This window comes from Mustela nigripes, chromosome 1, assembly GCF_022355385.1.
Source record: "Mustela nigripes isolate SB6536 chromosome 1, MUSNIG.SB6536, whole genome shotgun sequence".
NCBI lineage: Eukaryota > Metazoa > Chordata > Mammalia > Carnivora > Mustelidae > Mustela > Mustela nigripes.
The window spans coordinates 45,496,066-45,518,199 of record NC_081557.1 but is presented as its reverse complement, the minus strand read 5'-3'; the positions used below and the strand labels follow the sequence as shown (position 1 = coordinate 45,518,199).

General features: G+C 39.7%; 1 protein-coding gene across 1 annotated transcript; it reads left to right on the top strand.

Moving 5' to 3' along the window:
• The first annotated feature begins 1,365 nt into the window (after positions 1 to 1,365).
• LOC132023585 (tripartite motif-containing protein 5-like) lies at positions 1,366 to 20,011 on the top strand. The gene is made up of 7 exons (XM_059409567.1): positions 1,366 to 1,493; positions 9,772 to 10,258; positions 11,147 to 11,242; positions 11,875 to 12,105; positions 16,806 to 16,828; positions 18,196 to 18,296; positions 19,800 to 20,011. The coding sequence occupies exons 2-7, from the start codon at positions 9,833 to 9,835 to the stop codon at positions 19,811 to 19,813; spliced, it is 891 nt and encodes a 296-aa protein (XP_059265550.1). The 5' UTR covers positions 1,366 to 1,493; positions 9,772 to 9,832; the 3' UTR covers positions 19,814 to 20,011.
• Positions 20,012 to 22,134: the final 2,123 nt, after the last annotated feature.

Sequence of the window (22,134 nt, the reverse complement as noted above, 5' to 3'; positions counted from 1 at the left end):
ACAGCAGACGAAAAAAACAGAAACAACAACGAATACGCTAACTTTGCTCCTTCTCCTCCTCCTCGGGCCATTTCTGCCACCCAGAAGCTGACCTCACCTGGGGGATCAGCCAGAAGAGCACATGGGAAGAATTTCCTTAAGGAACATCTTGACAACTTTTAATAAAATGAGGGGCATCTGGGTGGCTCAGCAGGTTGAGCATTCCACCCTTGATTTTAGTTCAGGTCTTGATCTTAGGGCTCAAGGACCACCACCAACAACAAAATGAGGTGCATGCTTGTTGTTAATAATATGAAGAGACCTCAGAAGTAGTAGCATGATAACAAGATCCTAATGGTGAAGTTCTAGAATATAGGTGAGGTCTGGAGCTGATGACCAAGAAAGAATTCCTGAGATACCTTTGGTGCAAAATGGTTTATTAAAGCATGGGGACAGGACCTGAGGGCAGAAAGAGATCCTGCCCCAGGGTTATATACCATGGAGTTGGGGGAAGGTAATGGAAAGGGAGGTTTCAACAGAACTTTTGTATTCTAAAGAGGACCTACAAGATACTGGATACCAAAGGCCTTGCCATTGCCAAGGTCATTTTGCCCTCCAGCAAGGTATTAGTGGATGGGAGATTCCTAGAGAAGGTCACATATGTCCCACCAGGAGTGGTGGTGGGGGAAGGTTGGAGGATGTCAGCTTTTGCTTTGTCCTCAGCCAGCCTTCTGTTCCCTCACCACTCCACAATGATTTTCCTGATTCCTTTTTATTATGCTAAGATTATAGAGATTGTTAAATAATAGTAGATGGCATTGCCCAGCAAATGACACTGCCTACAGTTTGATCTTCCCAGCATCTTTAGCAGAAGGGTTATTTTGGCAGTACTGAATTCAAATTCTGAAGGTCAGCCTCACTGTGCTGCCAGTTTGGGATGGTCCCTGACTGTCCCCTGGAGGAAATTTCAGAGTCCCTTAGCCCTTCCCTCTCACATGCCTAATAGGATTAATTTACCTTAGGTGAACATGTAAGAGTAGAGAGCATGTCCCCAGGGCTGCCTTAGGGCAACCTTCAGTGTGGGTCTCCTTGTGGTAAAGGAGGAATTTTATTCCCCTCTACAGGAAAGCTCATTTCTCGGATAAAAGTTAGGCGGATTTGTGTGAAATTATCTTGTTCAGGTAAGCCTCGTGCTCCAAAGGACTGATTACCTTGAAAAGACAGGAGAGCATCCTCTAAGAGTGGAACAGACGAGGAGTTCCACCACTGGTTCATCGGACTGGCCCTGGGCAGAGCGTCTAGTCACTTCCTGGAGTCCCATGCGCAGGCCTCCCATTGGTCTGTGGTGTCTCTCCTTTCCTGCCAGTCCGGGAGAATTTAATTTTCATTTTCACTTAGCACTTCAAGAGCTTGGTGGAGATTGGCCCCTAGTTTGCTGAGAGAATCCTGACCACACTCTGGCCTGCCTCCACGCTTTCCTCGAGGAGCCACGACTTCTCACCTGGTGCCTGAAGGTGTGTGGACTGGTTTGCGGAAGGCAGAGGTGGGGGAGAACTGAATTTTGGAGTGAGTTTAATGTGTGTTCAAGCAGCTGCGGTGAAGTGTGGGTGGGGACAACAACCAGCTTGCAAGCTTCCTGCTAAGAGTGTGGGGGTGGGGTGGGTGCGAAGAGGCCTGGGGCAGTTGGGGGAAGGGCAGTCCTCAAAGAAGGGAAGTTTGATGGCTTGAAAGGCTTTGTGCTTTTCTGGAGTTACCATTATTTCTAGAGGTTGACTACCCTGGAGATTCTCCTTCTCATTCTGTAATTCTGAATTGCATGTCGCTGAGGACCAACCAGAATTCTCTGTTTTTCAGAGGTAGAAAGTTCTTCTCTCCACAGCAAGAACAAAGGCAGAGGGATCTTTGAATCCTAACATTTTATTTTATTTTATTTTTTTTTAAAGATTTTATTTATTTATTTGACAGAGGGAGATCACAAGTAGGCAGAGAGGCAGGCAGAGAGAGAGAGGAGGAAGCAGGCTCCCCGCTGAGCAGAGAGCCCGATGCGGGACTCGATCCCAGGACCCTGAGATCATGACCTGAGCCGAAGGCAGCGGCTTAACCCACTGAGCCACCCAGGCACCCGAATCCTAACATTTTAGTGTCCGCTGGGTAACAGTGTAGCGTTTCTGCATGACTCTAGATAAATTCTCATCACTTTGGTTTGGCCATGCTTAGGAGTTTGATGGGTGACAGCTGGCAAGCCCAAGACACTAACCTTACTCATCCTCTGCCAGGGCCATATAGGCCACCCGAGAGATGAGGGGCAAAGGAATAACTTTCCAAATGTGGTATCTTTTTAAAATTTAATTTAATTTAATCTTATTTTATAATGTTCAGTTAGCCACTATATAGTATATCATTAGTTTTTGATGTAGTGTCCAGTGATTCCTTAGTTACATATAACACCCAGTGCTCATCACATGTGCTCTCCTTAATACCAATTACCCTGTTACCCCTTTCCCCATCCTCCTCCCCTCTAAAACCTTCAGTTTGTTTCCCAGAGTCCATAGTCTGTCATGGTTCCACCCCTTCTCTGATCCTTCTTCAGTTTTCCCTCCCTTCCCCATGGTCCTCTGTACTATTCCATATGTTCCACATATGAGTGAAACCATATGATAATTGACTTTCTCTGCTTGACTTTTTATTTCACTTAGCATAATCCCCTTCAGTTTCATCCATGTCAGTGCAAATGGTGCGTATTCATCTTTTCTGATGGGTGAGGAATATTCCATTATATACATGAACCACATCTTCTTTATCCATTCATCACCTGAAGGGCATCTTGGCTCCTTCCACAGTTAGGTTATTGTGGACATTGCTGCTATGAACATTGGGGTTCTTTTCACTACATCTGTGTCTTTGAGGTAAATACTTAGTAGTGCAATTGCTGGGTTGTAGGGTAGCTTGATTTTTAATGTCTTGAGGAGCCTCCACACAATTTTGCAGAGTGGCTATTGTAAAGTTTTTTCTGACGAAATAAACACAACACCAGGCGAAGTGGGTATAAGGCAAGGTTTATTAAAGGTTCTCTCCGGTGAAGTTTCAGGGCCCAGGTGAAGGGGAGCCGAGAAAGTTGCACCAGGAGGAGGTGGGCACTCTCGGGCGAGGTTCTGCAACTCTGGAAAGCAGAGTGGGGGAAGTCGCGCCCAAGGCAGGGAGGAGGGGGGCTTTTAGGGGGTCTTGGGGAAAGCTCAGGCGTCTTTTGGCAAGTTTCCCTTATTCAGATATCCCGCCTGCTCGTCGGGATCCCATTGGTCCACAGGAGCCCGGGGCGGGGGTCTCCGATTCCTGCTTGGGCCTTTGTTCTCCTGTCCGAGCTCAGGTCTTGTGGCGGGAACTTTCGCCATCTTTAGTAGGCCTTCCTGCCAGCCCAACAGCTATAGCAGCTTGCACTCCCACCGACAGCATAAGAGGGATCCCCTTTCTCCACATCCTTGCCAATATTTGTTATTTCTTGCCTTGTTAATTTTTGCCATTGTAACTGGTGTAATGTGGTATCTCATTATGATTTTGATTTATATTTCCCTGAAGGCTAGTGATGTTGAATATTTTTTTCATGTGTCTAGTTAGGCATTTGTATGTCATCTTTGAAGTGTCTGCTCATGTCTTCTGCCCATTTTTTGGCGTGATTATCTGTTTTGTGTGTGTTAGGTTTGAGGAGTTCTTTATAGATGTTGGAAACCTGCCCTTTATCTGTAATGTCATTAGCAAATATCTTCTCCCATTCCATAGGTTGCCTCTTAAGTTTTGTTGACTGTTTTCTTTACTATGCAGAATCTTTTTATCTTGGTGAAGTCCCAAATGTTCATTTGGAAATGTGTCTTGAAAGAAGTTGTTGTGGCTGATGTCAAAGAGGTTATTGCATATGTTCTCCTCTAGGAGTTTGATGGATTCCTGTTTCACATTTAAGTCTTTCATCCATCTTGAGTTTATCTTTTTGTTTAATGTAAGAGAATGGTCCAGTTTCATTCTTCTGTATGTAGCTGTCCAACCACCATTGGTGCTGTCCAGCACCACTTATTGAAGAGACTGTCTTTTTTCAATTTTTTTCCCCCTGATTTGTCAAAGATGAGTTGACCATAGAATTGAGGATCCATTTCTGGAATCTCTATTCTGTTCCATTTGTCTATGATTCTGTTTTTGTGCCAATACTATGCTGCCTTGGTGATCACAGTTTTGTAATATAGATTGAAGTCAGACAACATGATGCCTCTAGCTTTGTTTTTCTTTTTCAATATTCCCTTGGTGATTTGGGGTCTTTTCTGGCTCCATACAAATTTTTAGAATTGTTTGTTCCAGGTTCTTGAAAAATGTCAATGGTATTTTTTTAGGGATGGCATTGGAAGTGTTGATTCCTCTGGGTAGGATGACATTTTAACAATGTTTATTCTTCCAGTCCATGAGCATCGAATGTTTTCTCATCTGTGTCTTCTCATTTGTGTCTTCCTCAATTTCTTTTGTAAGTGTTCTGTAATTTCTAGATATAGATCCTTTACCTCTTTGGTTAGGTTTATTCCTGGGTATCTTACATTGTTGTTTGTTTGCTTGTTTGTTTTTTGTTTTGTTTTGGGTTTTGTGCCGTTATAAATGGAATTGATTTCTTTCTACAGTTACACTGTTAGTATATAGAAAAACAATTGATTTCTGTGCATTGATTTTGTATCCTGACACATTACTGAATTGCTCTATGAGTCTTAGTAATTTGAGGGTAGAGTCTTTTTGGGTTTTCCACATAAAATATCATGTCATCTGTGAAGAGAGTGAGTTTGATTTCTTTGCCAATTTGAATGCCTTTTTTTTTTCCTTTTTTGTTGTCTGATTGCTGATACTAGAACTTGTAGTACTATGTGGAATAGCAGTGGTGATAGTGAATAGCTCTGCCATGTTCCTAACCTTAGGGGAAAAGCTCTCAGATTTTCCCCATTGAGGATGATACTTGTTGTGGGCTTTTCATAGATGGTTTTTATGGTATTGAGGAATATTCCCTCTATCCCTGCACTCTGAAGAGTGTAAATCAGGAAAGGATGCTGTATTTTGTCAAATGCTTTTTCTGCATCAATTAAGAAGATCATATTTTTCTTACCTTTTCTTTTATTAATGTACTCTATCATGTTGATTCATTTGTGAATGTTGAACTACCCTTGCCTCCCAGAAATAAATCCCACTTGGTCATAGTGGTTAATCTTTTTAAAGTATTATTGGATACTATTGGGTAGGATCTTGTGGAGTATTTTGGAATTCGTGTTCATCAGGAATATTGGTCTATAATTCTTTTTGGTGGGGTCTTTGTCTGGTTTTGGATTCAGAGTAATACTGGCCTCATAGAATGAGTTTGGAAATTTTCCATCTGTTTCTATTTTTTGAAGCAGCTTCAGAAGAATAGGTACTATTTTTTCTTTAAACGTTTGGTAGAATTTCCCTGAGAAACTACCTGGTTGTGGACTCTTGTTTTTTGGGAAGTCTTTGATTACTGCTTCAATTTCATTACTGGTTATTGGACTATTCAGATTATCTATTTCTTCCTGTTTCAGTCTTGGTGGTTTTAAGTTTCCAGAAAGGCATCCATTTCTTCCAGGTTGCTTAAGTTGTTGGCATATAGTTGCTGATAATAATTTCTAATAATTGTTTCTATTTCCTTGGTATTGGTCATGATCTCTTCCCTTTCATTTATGATTTTATGAATTTGGGTCCTTTCTCTCTCTCTTTTTTTTTTTTGATAAGTCTCATCAGAGGTTTCTGATCTTATTAATTCTTTCAAAGAACCAGCTTCTAGTTTTGTTGATCTGTTTTACTGTTCATCTGGTTTCTATTTCATTGATCTCTGCTCCAATCTTTTATTTCTCTTCTCTTGCTTGATTTAGGTTTTATTTGCTGTTCTTTCTCCAGGTCCTTTAGGTGTAAGGTTAGCTTGTGCATTTGTTTTTCTAATTTTATGAGAGAGGGTTGGATGCCTATGTATTTCCCCCTTAGGACCACCTTACAGTATCCCATAGGTTTTGGACTGATGTGTATTCATTCTCATTATATTCCATGAATTTAAGTTCTTTAATTGCCTAGTTGACCCAATCATTCTTTAGCAGAATGTTCTTTAGCTTCCAAATGTTTGAATTCCTTCCATTTTTTTTTTAAGATTTTATTTATTTATTTGACAGAGAGAAATCACAAGCAGATGGAGAGGCAGGCAGAGAGAGAAATAGAGGGAAGCAGGCTCCCTGCCGACCAGAGAGCCCGATGCGGGACTCGATCCCAGGACCCTGAGATCATGACCTGAGCCAAAGGCAGCGGCTTAACCCACTGAGCCACCCAGGCGCCCCACTTCCATTTTTTTTTTTTCTTGTGATTGAGTTCAAGTTTCAAAGCATTGTGGTCTGATAACATGCAGGAAATAATCTCAATCTTTTGGTATCAGTTGAGACCTGATTTTTGACCCAGTGTGTGGTCTATTCTGGAGAAAGTTCCATGTGCACTCAGGAAGAATGAGCGTTCTGTTTTTTTAGGGTGGGATGTTCTGTAATTATCTATGAAGTCCATCTGATCCAATGTGTCATTCAAAGGTCTTGTTTTTTATTGATTTTCTGCTTAGATAATCTGTTCATTGCTTAGAGTGGAGTGTTGAGGTCTCCTACTATTAATATGTTATTATCAATATGATTCTTTATTTTGTTTAATAGCTGGTTTATGTAGTTGGCTGCTTCCACTTGGGGGCATAGATATTTACAGTTGTTAGATCTTCTTGTTGGATAGACCCTTTAAGTATGATACAGTGTCCCTTTACATCTCTTACTACAGTCTTTGGTTTAAAGTCTAGTTTGTCTGATATGAGAATTGCTACTCCAGCTTTCTTTTGAGGTCTCTTGGAATAATAAATGGTTCTCCATCACCTCACTTTCAATCTGGGGGTGTCTTTAGGTTCAAAGTGAGCCTCTTGTAGAGGGCATATGGGTGGGTACTATCTTTTTATCAATCTGAAATCCTGTGCCATTTCATTGGCGCATTTAGGCCATTCACATTGAGAGTAACTATTGAAAGATACGAATTTAGTGCCATTATTCTGCTTCTAAAGTCCTTGTTTCTACAGATTGACTCTGTAAATTTCTGATCTATATTACTCTTGGGGTCTTCTTTTATAGAATTCCCCTTAATATTTCTTGCAGGGCTGACTTGGTGGTCATATTCTTTCATGTTTCACATATTCTTTCATGTTCAGCTGGTCCTGGAAGATCTTTGTCTCTCCATCCATTCTGAATGACAGCCTTGCTGGATAAAATATTCTTGGGTCCATGTTCATCTCACTTAGTACCATGAATATGTCTTGCCAGCCCTTTCTGGCCTGCCAGGTCTCTGTGGACAGGTCTAAGATTACTCTGATATTCCTCCCTCCATACATAAGAAATCTCTTCCCCTAGCTGCTCTCAGCATAGCTTCCTTGTCTCTAAGATTTGCAAGTTCCACTATTATATGACTGGGTCTTGGTATTACTGATCTTAGAAGGGGTCCTCTCTGCCTCTTAGACATGGATGCTTATCTCCTTCCCTAGATTAGGGAAGTTCTCAGCTATGATTTGGTCAAATACACCTACTAGTCCTCTCTCTTTCTCTACCTCCTCAGGGATACCAGTAATTCTGACACTGGAGCATTTATGGCATCCTTCATCTCTCTAAGTCAGTTCTCATGGGCTTCAAGCTGCCTATTCCTATCCTCCTTGGCTTCCTTCCTTCTTATCAGCCTATCTTTTAGATTAGTAATTCATTCTTCTGACTCATTTTCCTTGGCTATTAGAAAATCCAGTTTTCACTGCACCTCATTCATAGTATTTTTAACTTCAGCCTGATCAGATCTCATTTCTGCCCTTAGAGTTTCTGTATTTTCATTAATACTTTTTTTAAGCTTAGCTATTGACTTCCTGATTGCTACCCTGAAGTCTATCTCTGACATCTTGCTTATATCCATATCCATTAGATATGTGGCAGGAGACATTGTCTCTGGTTCTCTTCTTTGTTGGGAGTTCCTCCTCATACTCATTCTGTTGAGGGATGGTTGAGGGAATGTACAGAATCCAAAATACCAACCATGACCCTCGAAAGATGCACCCTAGGAAGCTCCAGAGCAGTTGGAAACCACCACCAAATAAACAAAGCCAAAATGAAACACAAGAATAAAATTTATAAAATTAAATTTTTTTAAACATTATTATTATTTTTTTTTTTAAAGTGGGGTGAGGGGAAGGAGGGCTATAATCACTCAGTGTGGACAAGTAGGGTGTTTCATTTGTTCCTGGGCATATTTTGGTTTGTTTGTTAGAGGACACTACTTCTCAAAATTACAGGGAAAGTATAACTTGTGTGTGTGTGTGTGTGTGTGTGTGTGTGTGTGTATAAATATATCATATTGAATAGGAAAAAAAAGGACCACAATGAAGCATATAAAAAATATAGGTGTGAACAAGTACAGGTTAAGAAGCTACTATGAGGGGTGCCTAGGTGGCTCAGTCAGCTAAGCATCTGCCTTCAACTCAGGTTGTGATCCCAGGGTCCTGGGATCAAGTCCCATGTCAGGCTACCTGCTCAGCAGGAGGCCTGTTTCTCCCTCTTCCTCTGCCTGCTACTCTGCCTACTTGTGCTATTTCTGTTAAATGAATAAGTAAAATCTTTTTAAAAAGTAACAACTGCTATGAAATACAAGTTGTATTAAAGAGCTGGTTGAAATGAAAAAAAGGTAAAAAGAAAAAACAAGTGAAAGAGAAAGAAAAACAAAAAATAAAGAGTTGTATTTGAAAAATAAATAAGCTTTGAGGCAATGCCTGGAGCTTAATATATTTTCCCCTGATATTGGGATTTTACAATCTTATGAGATCCATAGTGTTGTCCCTTTGTTTTTCCATCCTGTCTTCTGGGGGGAGGGTCCTGCCATGCCGTTTCTCAGGCAACCGTGCTTAGGAGGAGTTGTGCGGCCCCTGACGGGATGGGCTCACTGGAGCTTTTGTTTTTATTTGAGCTTTTGTTCTCTGATGGCTTTCTGCACCTCTTCAGAGGGTCAGAGCAAAAAATGGCTGCATCCAAATCTCTGTCCCAGAACAGAGAAATAGCAGTCTGCTCTTCACGGAGCCCTCCAGGACAGAGTCTCTGTTTCTGTAAGTGCTGCTGAGAACTGTAGCCTCCTGTGGTGCATGTCCAAAGTGACTCTCCCAGAGGTCATCCTAGGAGTCCCTGCATGTCCCTGCCCTTTGTGCTTCTAAAATGTCAAGGAGCTGTGGGCTTGTGCATGCACCCTCAGCTCCTGGATCATGTCTGGGCACTGCTCTAAAGCCCCTTCTGAGCTGCTACTGCTCTGAAAGTTTTTGCTGACCCTGGAGCACTATGCTTTTGTACTCCAGTATTATATCTCTTTCCAAAAGCCAGCTTATGGTAGTTCCTGCCCCCTTCTGCTTATCTTCTGATATCTTCCCACAGAGTCACAAGTCATGACTCTGCCCTTCCCACCTTGTGACAGGCCCTGCTTTTCTGCTTGCAGAGATCCCAGTACATTCTTACATCTCGGGCTGATTTTGCAGGTGTTCAGAATGGTTTGGTAGATATCCAGCTAAATTCAGGGGACTGGTTGAAATGGGGTCCCCTACTCCTCCCTTCTCTACCTTTTCTTTCTTGTCCTTCAATATTATGATTTGGGCTTGTCCTTAATCTCTCCACAATTAGTGTAATTTTATTCTTACCTTTCCAACTCTGCCCCCTTTTAACCTTCCCAATGATGCAGGCATCTGTGATCAAGAGGAACCACTGAGGTCAGGAGAGATAGGAGCAAGGGAGCAGCTACTATGGCTTCTAAACTCCTGACAAACATAAAGGAGGAGGTGACCTGCCCCATCTGCCTGGACCTCCTGAAGGAACCCCTGAGCCTGGGCTGTGGCCACAGCTTCTGCAAAGCCTGCATTACTGCAGCAAACAAGGAGTCCAAGACAAGCCAGGAAGAGAAGAGCACCAGTTGCCCTGTGTGCCAATTCCATTACTGTGCTAAGGAGCTGAGGCCTAACTGGCACGTGGCCAACATAGTGGAGAGGTTCCGAGAGGTCAAGGTGAGCTCTGAGGAAGGGCAAAAGAGAAATCTCTGTGAACGCCATGAAGAGAAGCTCTTGCTCTTCTGTAAGAAGGATGGGAAGGTCCTTTGCTGGGTTTGTGAGCGGTCTCAGGAGCACCGTGGTCACCAAACGGTCCCCATGGATGAGGCTGTCCAAGAGTACCAGGTAAGAGACCAGGATAGAGGGAATATAGGGCAGAAAATAGAACTTGATGAGAAATCTCCACTTTGCATTCAACTTTCATTACCTTGTCATCATAGACCTGAGGCCTCTGATGTCTTACCTTCTAAAGGCCTGATGAACATTAAAAAAAAAAAATTTTTTTTTTTGTCTGAAGGACATTTTTGTGCATTCTATTAAATTACAAAAGGATAAACCTATGGTACAGATTTAGTCAAAAGTAGATACTTTGTACCTTGTGCTAGACGGGCGGAAATGTAGTGCCCAAGAGAGACCCTCATCACTGAGTTGAACAGGAAGGTAGAAGGAGATGTAAGTTCATTCTTTGCTGGAGGGCTTGGTTTGTTCTAATAGTTGCCCTGATACAAACAGAATCAACCCCTCTTTTTGATGTCGGCTGGTGATGTCTATCACCTGGGTCTTTTTTTTCCCTCTTGATTAATTTTGGTTTATTTTTTTAAACACAATAATTCAACACTGGAAAATCTTCTAATATAGTTTTCTGAATAGAATGCAATTTTGTTAATATAATTGGTACATTTATATATAAAAAGTGATTATTTCTGTAGATGCTGAAAATATTTTTTTAATTATTATGTTTAGTTAGCCAACATATAGTACGTACATCACTAGTTTTTGATGTAGTGTTCAGTGATTCATTAGTTGCAAATAACACCCAGTGCTCATCACCTGGGTCTTAAAGAACACATTTATCACGTCAAGTTTTCTTCCAAGTCATAGTTTCTAATTGCTGTTCTCACTGATTCTGTAAACTCTAGTCTCTTTGGACATTGGCCTAATATTTTCTCCATTTATCCTCTACGCTGATACTTAGAAATCTGACAGCTTTACTCTGGTGACTCCTCTCCATAGGAGAAGCTCCAGACAGCTCTGCAGAAGGTGATAAAGGAGCAGCAGGAAGCAGAGATGTTGAATGCTAACCTCAGAGAACAGAGAACCTCCTGGAAGGTAGGGCGAGATCCTTCCTGAGACAAAAAATATAGACAGGACCTTGGGTGTTAGTCACAAGGAGCCCCCTTCCTTTTTGTTTCCTGATAGTCAATATGTCCAAAAGTCATTTGGTTAGTCCCTTCTCTTTTCCCTGATAAAGGTGGGGACTGAAAAATGAACATGTTACAAATGAACACAGACATTTAAAGAGAGGTATTCACATAGAGGATGACAAGTGAGTTCTGTGTTAAATTCCTGTTGTGATTTTGAGTCTTTGACCTTCCTGGGGGAGGACTGTTAGCAACGACTGAGGGTTCTGTCTGTATTGTTCAACTTCCAGCTGAGGATGAGGGGATGGAGTCAGGAGTAAAGCATAGAGAACTTGGTTGTCCTGGACAGCTGTGTGAAAGCAGAGCCACACCCAAGGCTCCTCTTTGGGTTCAGGTTAGCCTCAATAACGTAAACTTGAGGCCATTATTTTGGAATGTGATGGAGAAAAAAATAATGAGAAAAGTCAGGATCCCCAAGAATTGCTCCCTTGCTTCTCTCTCATTTCCCAGTAAGAAGTTTCTAAAGAAAATAGTTCTCTTTCTGGCTCCCAGTCTCTGGCTGATAGCCTGACTACCACTCTCTCTTTCTCATTCCTGAAGAATCATATGCAAAATGAGAAAAAGTATATCCATACAAAGTTTAAAAAACTGAAGACTATGCTGGAGCGTGAGGAGAAGAATATAGTGCAGATGCTGGACAACGAGGAGGAAACTATTCTCAACTCCTTTGTCTCAGTGGAGGATGAGGTGGCCCAGCACAGCCAGATAGTGAAAGACCTGATTTCAGAACTAGAGCATCGGCTTCAGGGGTCAACAGTAGGCATGCTGCAGGTAAGACTCAAGAAGAAGCCCCAGCATCTGAGATTTGAGAAAAAATGAAGACCGAGTTTCCTTCTCTCCCATTTCTTTGCACTTCCTGATGATAACACTAAGGTTCCTTTGGCCTTGCAGTATCCCCTTTCCTGTATCTGTGACAGAGGTTATAGGAATAAATAACAAGGGATAGTCTCATATTTATCAAGTGCAGTGCAGAAATCTGACAGGCTGAATTTGCATGGTATCCAGGGATAGTCTAGAGGCTTCTGTTCAGTGATCTAGTGCTAAGGACTTCTCAGGTACCTCTTCATGAATCAGCTTGATCACAAACAAGTGAATGTCACATTCTAAGACCCTATTTTTCCCCCTCATAGAATAAACTAGATTTTTCTCCCTTTTTTTCCATTTCCTGAAAAACAAACAAAAAAGTGTGAAGTACTAGTATTATTTTGTCTTTAAATATTCAATTGAATTCACCAGTGAAGCCATCTCATCCTATTTCTTTTTCAAAAGGGTTAAAACAATATTTAAAAATATGTATTAGGATTACTTATATATTTTACTGTTATTAAGTCAGATTTTGATAATAAATGTCTTTGTAGGGATTTGTCCACTCTAAAGTTGCCTGATCTGGAGACATAAAGGTAGTCATAATAATCTCTTATAATCCCTCCGGTTTCTACAGCACACACACGAATGTCCCCTCTTTTAGTCCTGATTTTGATGATGTGCTTTTTCTCGGACAGTTTAGTTGTCTTTGGTCAATTTTTTAAAAAATTTTCTTCAGAATAAACTTCATTATTTCATTGACTTTTTAAATCCTTTTTTTCTTTTTTTTTTTTCTTGAAGACTTTATTTATTTGAGAGGGAGAGAGAGAGAGCATGAGTGGGGTGAGGGGCAGAGGGAGAGGGAGAAGTGGATTCCTCACTGAGCAGGGAGACCAACAGGGGCTCGATCCCCGAGCCTTGAGATCACCACCTCAGCCAAAGGCTGCTGCTCAGCCAACTGAGCCTCCCAAGCACCTGGCTTTTTTTTTTTTTTTTTTGACATTTCTATTTCATTTGTGACTGGTCTCATCTTTATTGTTTACTTTGTGAGTGAATGTGTATATGAATGTACGAACATGAGACTGTATGCATACATGAACATGAGTGTGTACACATATGAACAAAAGTGTGTGTGTATATTAGGATTAGTTTGCCATTTTTTCCCTAGATTCTTAAAGAGAAAACTTTGATTACTTATTTGAGACCATCATTTCTGATACAGTATTTAGTGATATAAATGCAGTGATTTAGATATATTCCATATATTTTTAAATTTTATATTATTTATTTACTTATTTAAATTCCAGTTAATTAACACATAGTGTAATATCAGTGTCAGATATACAATATAGTGATTCAGCACTTCCATACATTACCAGGTGCTCATCACAAGTGGCCTCCTGAATCCCTTATTTAACCCATCACTTATTTAACCCATCCCCCACTCACCTCCCTTCTGCTGACCAGTTTGTTCTCTATGGTTAAGTGTCTCTTTCTTCGGTTTGTCTCTCTCTCTCTCTTTCCTCATTTGTTATGTTTTTTAAATTTGACAAATGAGTGAAATCATAGGATACTTGTCTTTCTCTGACTGATCTATTTCACTCAGCATAATACTCTCTAGTTCCATTCATGTTGTTGCAAATGGCAAGATTTCATTCTTTTGTATAGCTAAGTAATATTCCATGGCATATGTATCTTTATCTATCTATCTGTCATCTATCATCTATCTATCTATGCATGTCCCCCACACAAATATATACCACAGCCTCATATATATAAAATATATAAATAAATTATTATATATTATAATATATATACAACACATCTTCTTTATCATTTGTCAGCTGATGGACACTTGTGCCATTTCCATAATTTGGACATTGTAGATAATACTGCTGGAAACATTGGGGTGCATATAGCCCTTTGAATTAGTATTTTTTTTAAAAGATTTTATTTATTTATTTGACAGAGAGAGATCACAAGTAGGCAGAGAGGCAGGCAGAGAGAGAGGAAGGGAAGCAGGCTCCCTGCTGAGCAGAGAGCCCGATGAGGGACTCGATCCCAGGACCCTGAGATCATGACCTGAGCCGAAGGCAGCGGCTTAACCCACTGAGCCACCCAGGCGCCCTGAATTAGTATTTTTGTATTCTTTGGTTAAATACCTATAAAGTGTGCAGTTCAATTTAACAATACTTGATTTCTTACTTTTTTTTCTAATGTGTATTTCAAATATAATTTCTTCATAATCTGAAAACGCATATTTTTTCAGTATTTAAATATATTGATACGTGTTTTATGGACTAAAATATTGTATGTCCATAAAATTTTCCTATGTGAATTGAGAAGAATGTGTATTCTGTATTTGTTAGATTAAATAGTCTATAGATGTCTGTTAGGTCAAATTAGTTAATAGTATCATCCATGTCTTCTGTATCTGATGATTTTCATACACACGGTTCTATCAATTATTTTGAGTGAGCTATTGAAATCTACAACTACTGAGTTTTCTATTTTTCTTTTTAATCCTTTCGATTTCGCTTTGTGTCTTTTGAAGCTCTACTGTTGTGTACATTTACATTTGTAATTGTTACATCCCTTCTTGATTTACTGAACCTTTTATCATTCTGAAATTATCCTCTCATTCTCTCATAGTATTTATTGTCTTTAAGTCTATTTTCTGTAATATTAATATAGGCACTTGAGCTATTTTATGATTACTGCTTGCATTGTGTATATTTTTCTGTCTTTTTAGTTTGGCCATATTTGTGTCTTTGGATCCAAAATCATCTCTTACAGATCACAATAGTTGAATCTTGCTTTTTATCCAGTCCAACAGTCATTGCCTTTAAATGGGGGTGTGAAGACAGTAACATTTAGTGCTAATGTTGATGTAGCTGTATTTACATGTTTCATATTGCAGTTTTTTTTTTTCTCCCATGTGTCACCTGTAGCTTCCACTGTCCTTTCTCCTTAATTTGTTTTGCTTGAGTATGAAATGTTAAGTTTTCCTATTTCTGTGGGGGTTTTTGTTGTTGTTGTTGTTGTTGTTTGTTTGTTTCATTTTTTTTTTCCTTCCCTAGTGGTGGTTCTAATGATTACAGTATGCATCTTACTCTCTTGTGGTCTACTTCAGATTAATACTAAATTAATTTCAGTAAGATATAGAAACTCACCTCCAACATTGCTTCATTTCCTTCCAGCTCCAACACAGGCATAATTTAATATGGGTACCTAATCAATGCAGAGCAATGGCATGCAGGCATAAGAGTTTTTTGGTTTTTGTTTTCTGTTTGTGTTTTGTTGTTGTTTTTATTCTTATTGTTTATTGTTACTGTTTTTAACTGGGAAGAGAAGTTCTCTTTTCTTCTGGAGTTTATGTCAGGAGATTCAAGTTTCCTTCATGGACGGAGAGTCAATATAGAGGGAATAAATAAAATTTGGAGGACATAGACCAGATCATGATGATAGGATTTGAGGTTCAAAATTCATCTTTGATTAAAGTTATAGCTGCCCTCCCAAATCCTTTTCTCCACTTAATCTGGTTTTCTTTTTTGGCATATACAACATAAAAGCCCTAATACAGAGAGCAATTTTTTTTTTTTTTCACTTATTGATCCACCTGTTGGCCTGTTTTTGGTGACATGAAAGAAGTAAGGCTGAGGTAAAGGAAACCAAATATGTTGGTAGATATATATTCAAACAACCAAAACAATACCTGTGAGGATAAAGAAAATCAGATAGCTAAAAACTGTTAAGAATGTGCACTAAACTGAACTAATATTACATTGTTAACTAACTGGAATTTTAAATAAAAACTTCAAAAAATTAAAACAATAACAAAAAAAAGAACGTGGATTAAATTGCTCAGTAGAGACTGAAGTGCAGGTAAAAATTGTAATTTTAGGACAGTGGTTGAGTGGATATTGGTAACATTATGAACAATGGAGTATAAGAGAGGAGATGATTTGGTAGGTGAGTGGTAAGTTACATTTTATACATCCTAACCTACTAGTTCCTGTGGGTTCTTTACTACTGCCTATGTTAACAAGTATCTAAGAGACATGCAAAGAGTTGGAAAAAAGTGCACATATGTGTGTATTGAATTTAAGAGACTGGACAAGGTCAACTGTAAATAGTGTTAAAATGAGGAGATAATTGAAAATTGGAAAACACCGAACAATATATTTGCTTGTATCCTCCTCAAAGCCATGTAAACTTCTTCAGGGATACTACAGTTATTTACTCTTTTCTTTTCTTTTTTTACTCATCTTTGAGTCTCCAGAGTCTGTCCTGATGTTTGGCAAATAATAGTGTATCACTTTACATTTCTACTGAGTAAATAAAAGAAGCATTGCATTATTCAAACCATCTCATGCATTTAGGAAAAAATTATAGAACTGTTGTTTTCCTCATAAATAAGTCTCATTTCCAAATACTAGAAGCTTCATGCTATAATTCTGCAAGGCTCAAAGCTGTTTCTACCTTTTAGGAAATCTGAAAACCTCAAATGAGTTTTCTGGAATGATTAGCCTGGATCTTATTTTTACTTATTTGCTCTCACATTGGGCCATCTTTACTCCTACCATGGGGTTGGTGAGGATGTGATGAAGCTTTGTAAGGGGGAGTTTCTATTACCTCTTGACTCACGTCTTTCCTTTTCTCCCTAGGATGTGCATTCCGTCATGGAAAGGTATGTGGGGGGAATCAGAGATGGTCCTTTTGTGCAGTAAAAAAAGGTTTAAAGTCATTAGAGTTTTGTGATGATCAGTTAGAATAAAACATCTCTCAGACAATTTGGGTGTAGTTATATGCCAAATTTCTTTCTTTCTTTTTTTTTTTTTAAAGATTTTACTTATTTATTTGACAGAGAGAGATCACAAGTAGGCAGAGAAACAGGCAGAGAGAGAGGAGGAAGCAGGCTCCCTGCTGAGCAGAAAGCCCGATGCGGGGCTCGATCCCATGACCCTGGGATCATGACCTGAGCCTAAGGCAGAGGCTTTAACCCACTGAGCCATCCAGGAGCTCCTATATCCCAAATTTCTGTTCACAAATCGTGGTTTGAGGGTTCTGTAACTATTGAGAATGGACCAGTGTGGGTCAGTAGCAGTACAAGGGGTAAGAGGTGGCAGATCTCTTAAATTTTATCCACCTGTATGCCCGTATCTAACTCAGGTACTTGTATTTCATAGCTGTTTGTCTTATCGTGGTAAGTTCATGTCTGCTTCACCTGCCAAGCACCTGGAATTGGAGAAAATTTCCTTATATTTAAACTTCTGCCCTGGGAATTGAAGAGACCTTCTATATGGCTCTGTTTAGATCTCCAAAAACAGACTTGAATCTCAGGGAATATTTTGGCTTTAGTACACACAAGTGATCCATCTTGGTCACATACTTTAGAAGGCAGAATGGAAAGGTAACATCCTTGTGTCTAAATTTGCACACCTACCTCACAGCATCAAGCTTTTTTCTAACACCTGAAATTCAGGCCATCATTAGTTTGGTGTTTGTGTCCTCTGTTCTGAGTGTTTGCAAATTTTCCCAGAAAACTTAAAAGCTCAGGTGTTATTCTGAGGGCTTCCCTACTGGGCAGAGTTTAAAGAGCTTGGTTCTCCCCAGATAATATTCCACACGTGGTATGTTCCAGACACTCAGGAGTCAGGTTCTGCAACCTCACTTTCTGATCATCTGCCCTGGGAATCCACATCCATGCAGTGACTTTTCCATACATTAAGTTTTTTTCAAGGAACCAAAGTTTTGTTTTGTTATATCCATTATTTCGTAAACTTCTAGGAGATCGAGAGGGAGAGGTTGATTTAATTTTTGAAGGAAGAAACTGTGTCTCTGAGACCTCAAGACTTTCCTAAGGTCACAGAAAGGGAGACTGGGAATGTAGACATGAACACATTTCTTCTGGCTCCAAGGTCAGGAGTCTGCTGTCCCCTTTCTCAGGGTCTCTGGAGAGGAGGGTTCAAACTCTTCAATGGGGTGAATAGGAAGTCAGTCATTTTGGAAGGACAAAAATTCAGAAGTGTGGGTTTCAATTTTTGTCATCTTTAGGAGTAAGAACTTGTCTCTGAAGAAACAAAAAGCTTTTCTCAAGGAACAAAAGAAAGTGTCCGGAATTCCTGATCTGAAAGAGTTAATGCAACTGTTTATAGGTGAGGAATGCTAGAGCATGGTAAGTGGCTGTGAGAGTCTTGTGGGCAGGGGCCTAAAGGAGAAAGGGGTACAATTTCTAGGTATGGAGAGAGAACACAAAGGACATCACATGATGATATGGTCATATTTGATGGGGAGTGGCCAGGTGTCTGGGGCATAATCTCCTTCACCAGTTCACTACCTTGCCATAGTCCCCAGTCCTTCCCCTATACTTTAGGGGAAAGAGATTTCAGGGCTGCCTCCTTTGCTTGTCTTGATTATATTTTTTTTTATTATTTGAGAGCTGACAATATGCAGTGCTACTGAGGTGAAGAGAAATCAGTGTCATCAAGCCACCTTGTTCTCATCACCTTTCAGAATTTTTCATTCCTAGTAGGTCTCATGTTCCAACACCCATGTTTTCCTTTCTAACACATACATGCATATTCTGCCTCTGAGAAGAACAAGAACAGAACAGAATTCTTCTGAGTTCTCACTCAAGTTATTCCCAAAATCCCTCTCACAGTGTCACGAATAAAGCTATGTCATGTCTTTCACCCAGCCCCAATTTTTCTGCAGCTCACATGACTCCAAATCATCTCGAAAATACAACATATACTGCCGGTTTCTACAGATAAAAAGACAAATGAGACGTATGCGCTGTTGGAAACGGAATAATGCATATAATAACAATTAATTTGTCCTGGGCTCCCTGGTTATTGGGTTTTGGGAAACATTACTGGGAGGTAGATCCTGGAGGTATAGGAAGGAAAATGCCCAGAACCCAATGTGAAATTTCATGATAGACATAATTAAAATGACAACATCTTCATTCTGTGTTTCTACCACATGTGATTACTGCATTAAAAGGTGACACATCAACTTGAATATAATGCTTTTGAGGAGTCATCCTTCTCTGATCCCTTCATCTTAATCCTGGTCCTGTTTGTCCCTCCCCACTGTGTTGGAGCTTTCCTAGACTATGAGGCTGGCACTGTCTCATTTTTGAGTGTCACAAACCACGGGTTTCTCATCTATAAATTCTCTTCATGTTCCTTTTCTCAGGAAGCTTTTCCGTTTTTCAACCCTGTGAAATGTAATGACACATGTAGTCTGTGACAACTGTAGTCTGTGCTCACCAAGCTCTTGAACCTTCTTACACCCCTGCTAATTTCCTTGTAGTGCCTGTTGCCTTGGGTGCAGCTGATGCTTCAAGCTTATCTGCACCATTCTCACCATCTGTTCCTTGCTGCCTTCTTTCCCTCCATTTGAACACCCTTCATTCAGGAGAAGATATAAAAATTAATAACTAAGAGTGATAGTTTTGTGTCCAGAGTGTCTGGGTTCCTGTCCTGTCTCTCCACACAATTCAATGGAACTTTGAATAATGTACATGAATGCTGTGTTTATTTTCTTAAAATCATCCTGGTGTGAAAACTGCAGCATATTTAGAATTACTATAAGAAAATAAATAAATGTCATTATAAACATCTAAGTGTTTTTATTTTTTATTTTTGTAAAAGATTTAGTTTTCTGAACAAGAGCAAGAAAGAGAGAGAACAGGAGGATGGGCAGAGGGAGAGAGAGAAGCAGACTCCTCACTGACCAGGGAGCCGACATGAGGCTCCACCCCAGGACTCCCAAGATTGTGACCTGAGCTGAAGGCAGATGCTTAACCTACTAAGCCACCATGCACCCCTGAGTATCTTGATTTATTAATAAATATTTGCTACTAAAAAATACAAGCTGTGTCAGTGTCTCATGAAATTCTATGGGATTCAGTTTTCTCATTTGTTAAAAAAAAGAAAGAAAGGTAGAAAGAAATAGAAAAGAAAGAAAAAAAAATGTACCTGATGTAGAATTGTGAAAATTAACCAACAGAATGTTTTCTAGCACTTAAGAAGGGATCTAGTAGGTGTCTATTTTTTGCCCCCTCTCATTCTGACTAAAATAAATGATTTCAAGAATACATATTAGCTTAATGTATTCTTACATTAAGAATATAAGTTCTTACATTCTTGTTTTGTGTTAAGACCCTTGGTAATCTTGTTTTGTGTTAAGAAATAAAATAACTGGGTTAAAGAATTACAATTTTCTTTAAATTTTAGCTAATGTTTTTCTATAGCTGCCTGGTTTTTTCTTTTATTTTTTTAAGTTTTTCTGCAGTAATTCTATTTCATTGAAATTGAATTTCGATTTGGGCAGTTTGCCCAGCTTTAAAAGGTTATTATTCACAGTGATACAGTAAGAGAGGTATGATCGTGGGATTTCTTAACAGTGGTGTAGGAAAGTGTTTTGCTTGCGTGATCAGCTTTCCTTTTGCAGTGACTTGGAAGTTCTCAGGAAGGTAGAGGAAACTTACTCTCCTCCTTCAGTAAGATTGGAGCCGTGTTATCACTACAATGGATGTTCATTTGGGGCTTGTTCATAAAAGACATCCCTATGTCTTTCAGCATTCTTATTCTCAACTCTTCTTTAATTATATTCAGAGCTAGGAGAAAAAAAGTGGGCTGTCTGGTTAAACAGTATCTGCTCTCACTCCTGCTTGTCCCCAGAACCCTATGGGCCTCATCTTTGGATGACCTTTGATGACGCAAAGGATTCCAAGGTGAATATTTCTAGAATCTGTGTGTGTACACTGTGTGTGTGTGTGTGTGTGTGTGTGTGCGCGCACACAGCTCCCCTATATCTTAGGACTCATCCATGGAAACTGGAGGAAATTGATCTTCTAAATTTTCCCTTTGACCTCTGCCGTCCTGCTACCCCATCACTACAATGAATAATTTGAGGAATATAAAAATGTCCTCTAGAAGTAGCAGAAAATGTGACAGGATCGTAATAATGAAAGTGTGCAAAATTATGAAATGAGACGTGTCCAAAGTACACGAGGCAGTGCTCCTTTTGATAGTTCAGCATCTGGGTCACTTCTGTAGTAGTTAGGGATAGCAGATGATATCCCTGTCTGCCCTGTCTCAGGAGGGAGAGGGAAATGCCATGATCTCAAAGCTGGAGGCATCTAGGAAAGCCAATCCATTTGCTTCTTGTACTTGTAAATATACAGTGTGTTTGTGATCCTATGGAGAAATTCCCAGTGCTTCCTTCACCTGTGTAAAGCAGGCTTGATGACAGGGTCCCTGCCCAGTTCTGCAGCCTTTCCTCTTTTCACTTGTCTTTCTTGAGTCCCATGCCCAGTTCTCTTGAAAAACCCAGAGGTTTCTGAATACTCACGCTTCTGCCCAGGCCCTGTCTGCCACCTGGAAACAAAGCTCAGCCAAGGATGCAAAAGCAAAGGAAAACTTGCACCCTAGAGAAGAATTTCCAAAATTGTCTACATTTTTAAAAAATAAAAGATAACTGTAACTTCACATACATTTGTAAGAAATAATACAGAGACATGCCTTGTATACTTTCCTCAACTTCCCTCATTTTTCAGATCCTTGGCACCACTGTCAAGATTATTCCAGTTCTATTTTTGATATACACACACACCCTTATAGGAAGACTTATTTTCAGGTTTTTAACAGCTTTGCTATATAAAACCTTGCTATATAAAAGTTGTAAATATTTAAGGTATACAACTTGATGGTTGAATACATGTTTATGTTGTGAAATGATCATCATAATCAGGCTAATAAACATATGCATCACCTCTACATGGCTATCATTGTGTGTGTGTGTGTGTGTGTGTGTGTGTGTGTCTCCCCATTTCCTTCTCTGCTCAGCCTGGACCACCACCATTGTAATATCTACTTCCCAGTGTAACTGTTGCAGATCCTGCATATAAGTGAGATCATGCGGTATTTCTCTATATCACAGGTGGACTTTTATTATAATTCTGGTGTTGCCACATACTGACCC

Bases quoted from the DNA above. Each gene is read 5' to 3' on its own strand.
- LOC132023585 (XM_059409567.1), top strand. From the start codon at position 9,833: ATGGCTTCTAAACTCCTGACAAACATAAAGGAGGAGGTGACCTGCCCC. The intron at 11,243-11,874 runs GTAGGGCGAGAT...TCATTCCTGAAG, and splicing joins AACAGAGAACCTCCTGGAAG to AATCATATGCAAAATGAGAA. The intron at 12,106-16,805 runs GTAAGACTCAAG...TTTTCTCCCTAG, and splicing joins CAACAGTAGGCATGCTGCAG to GATGTGCATTCCGTCATGGA.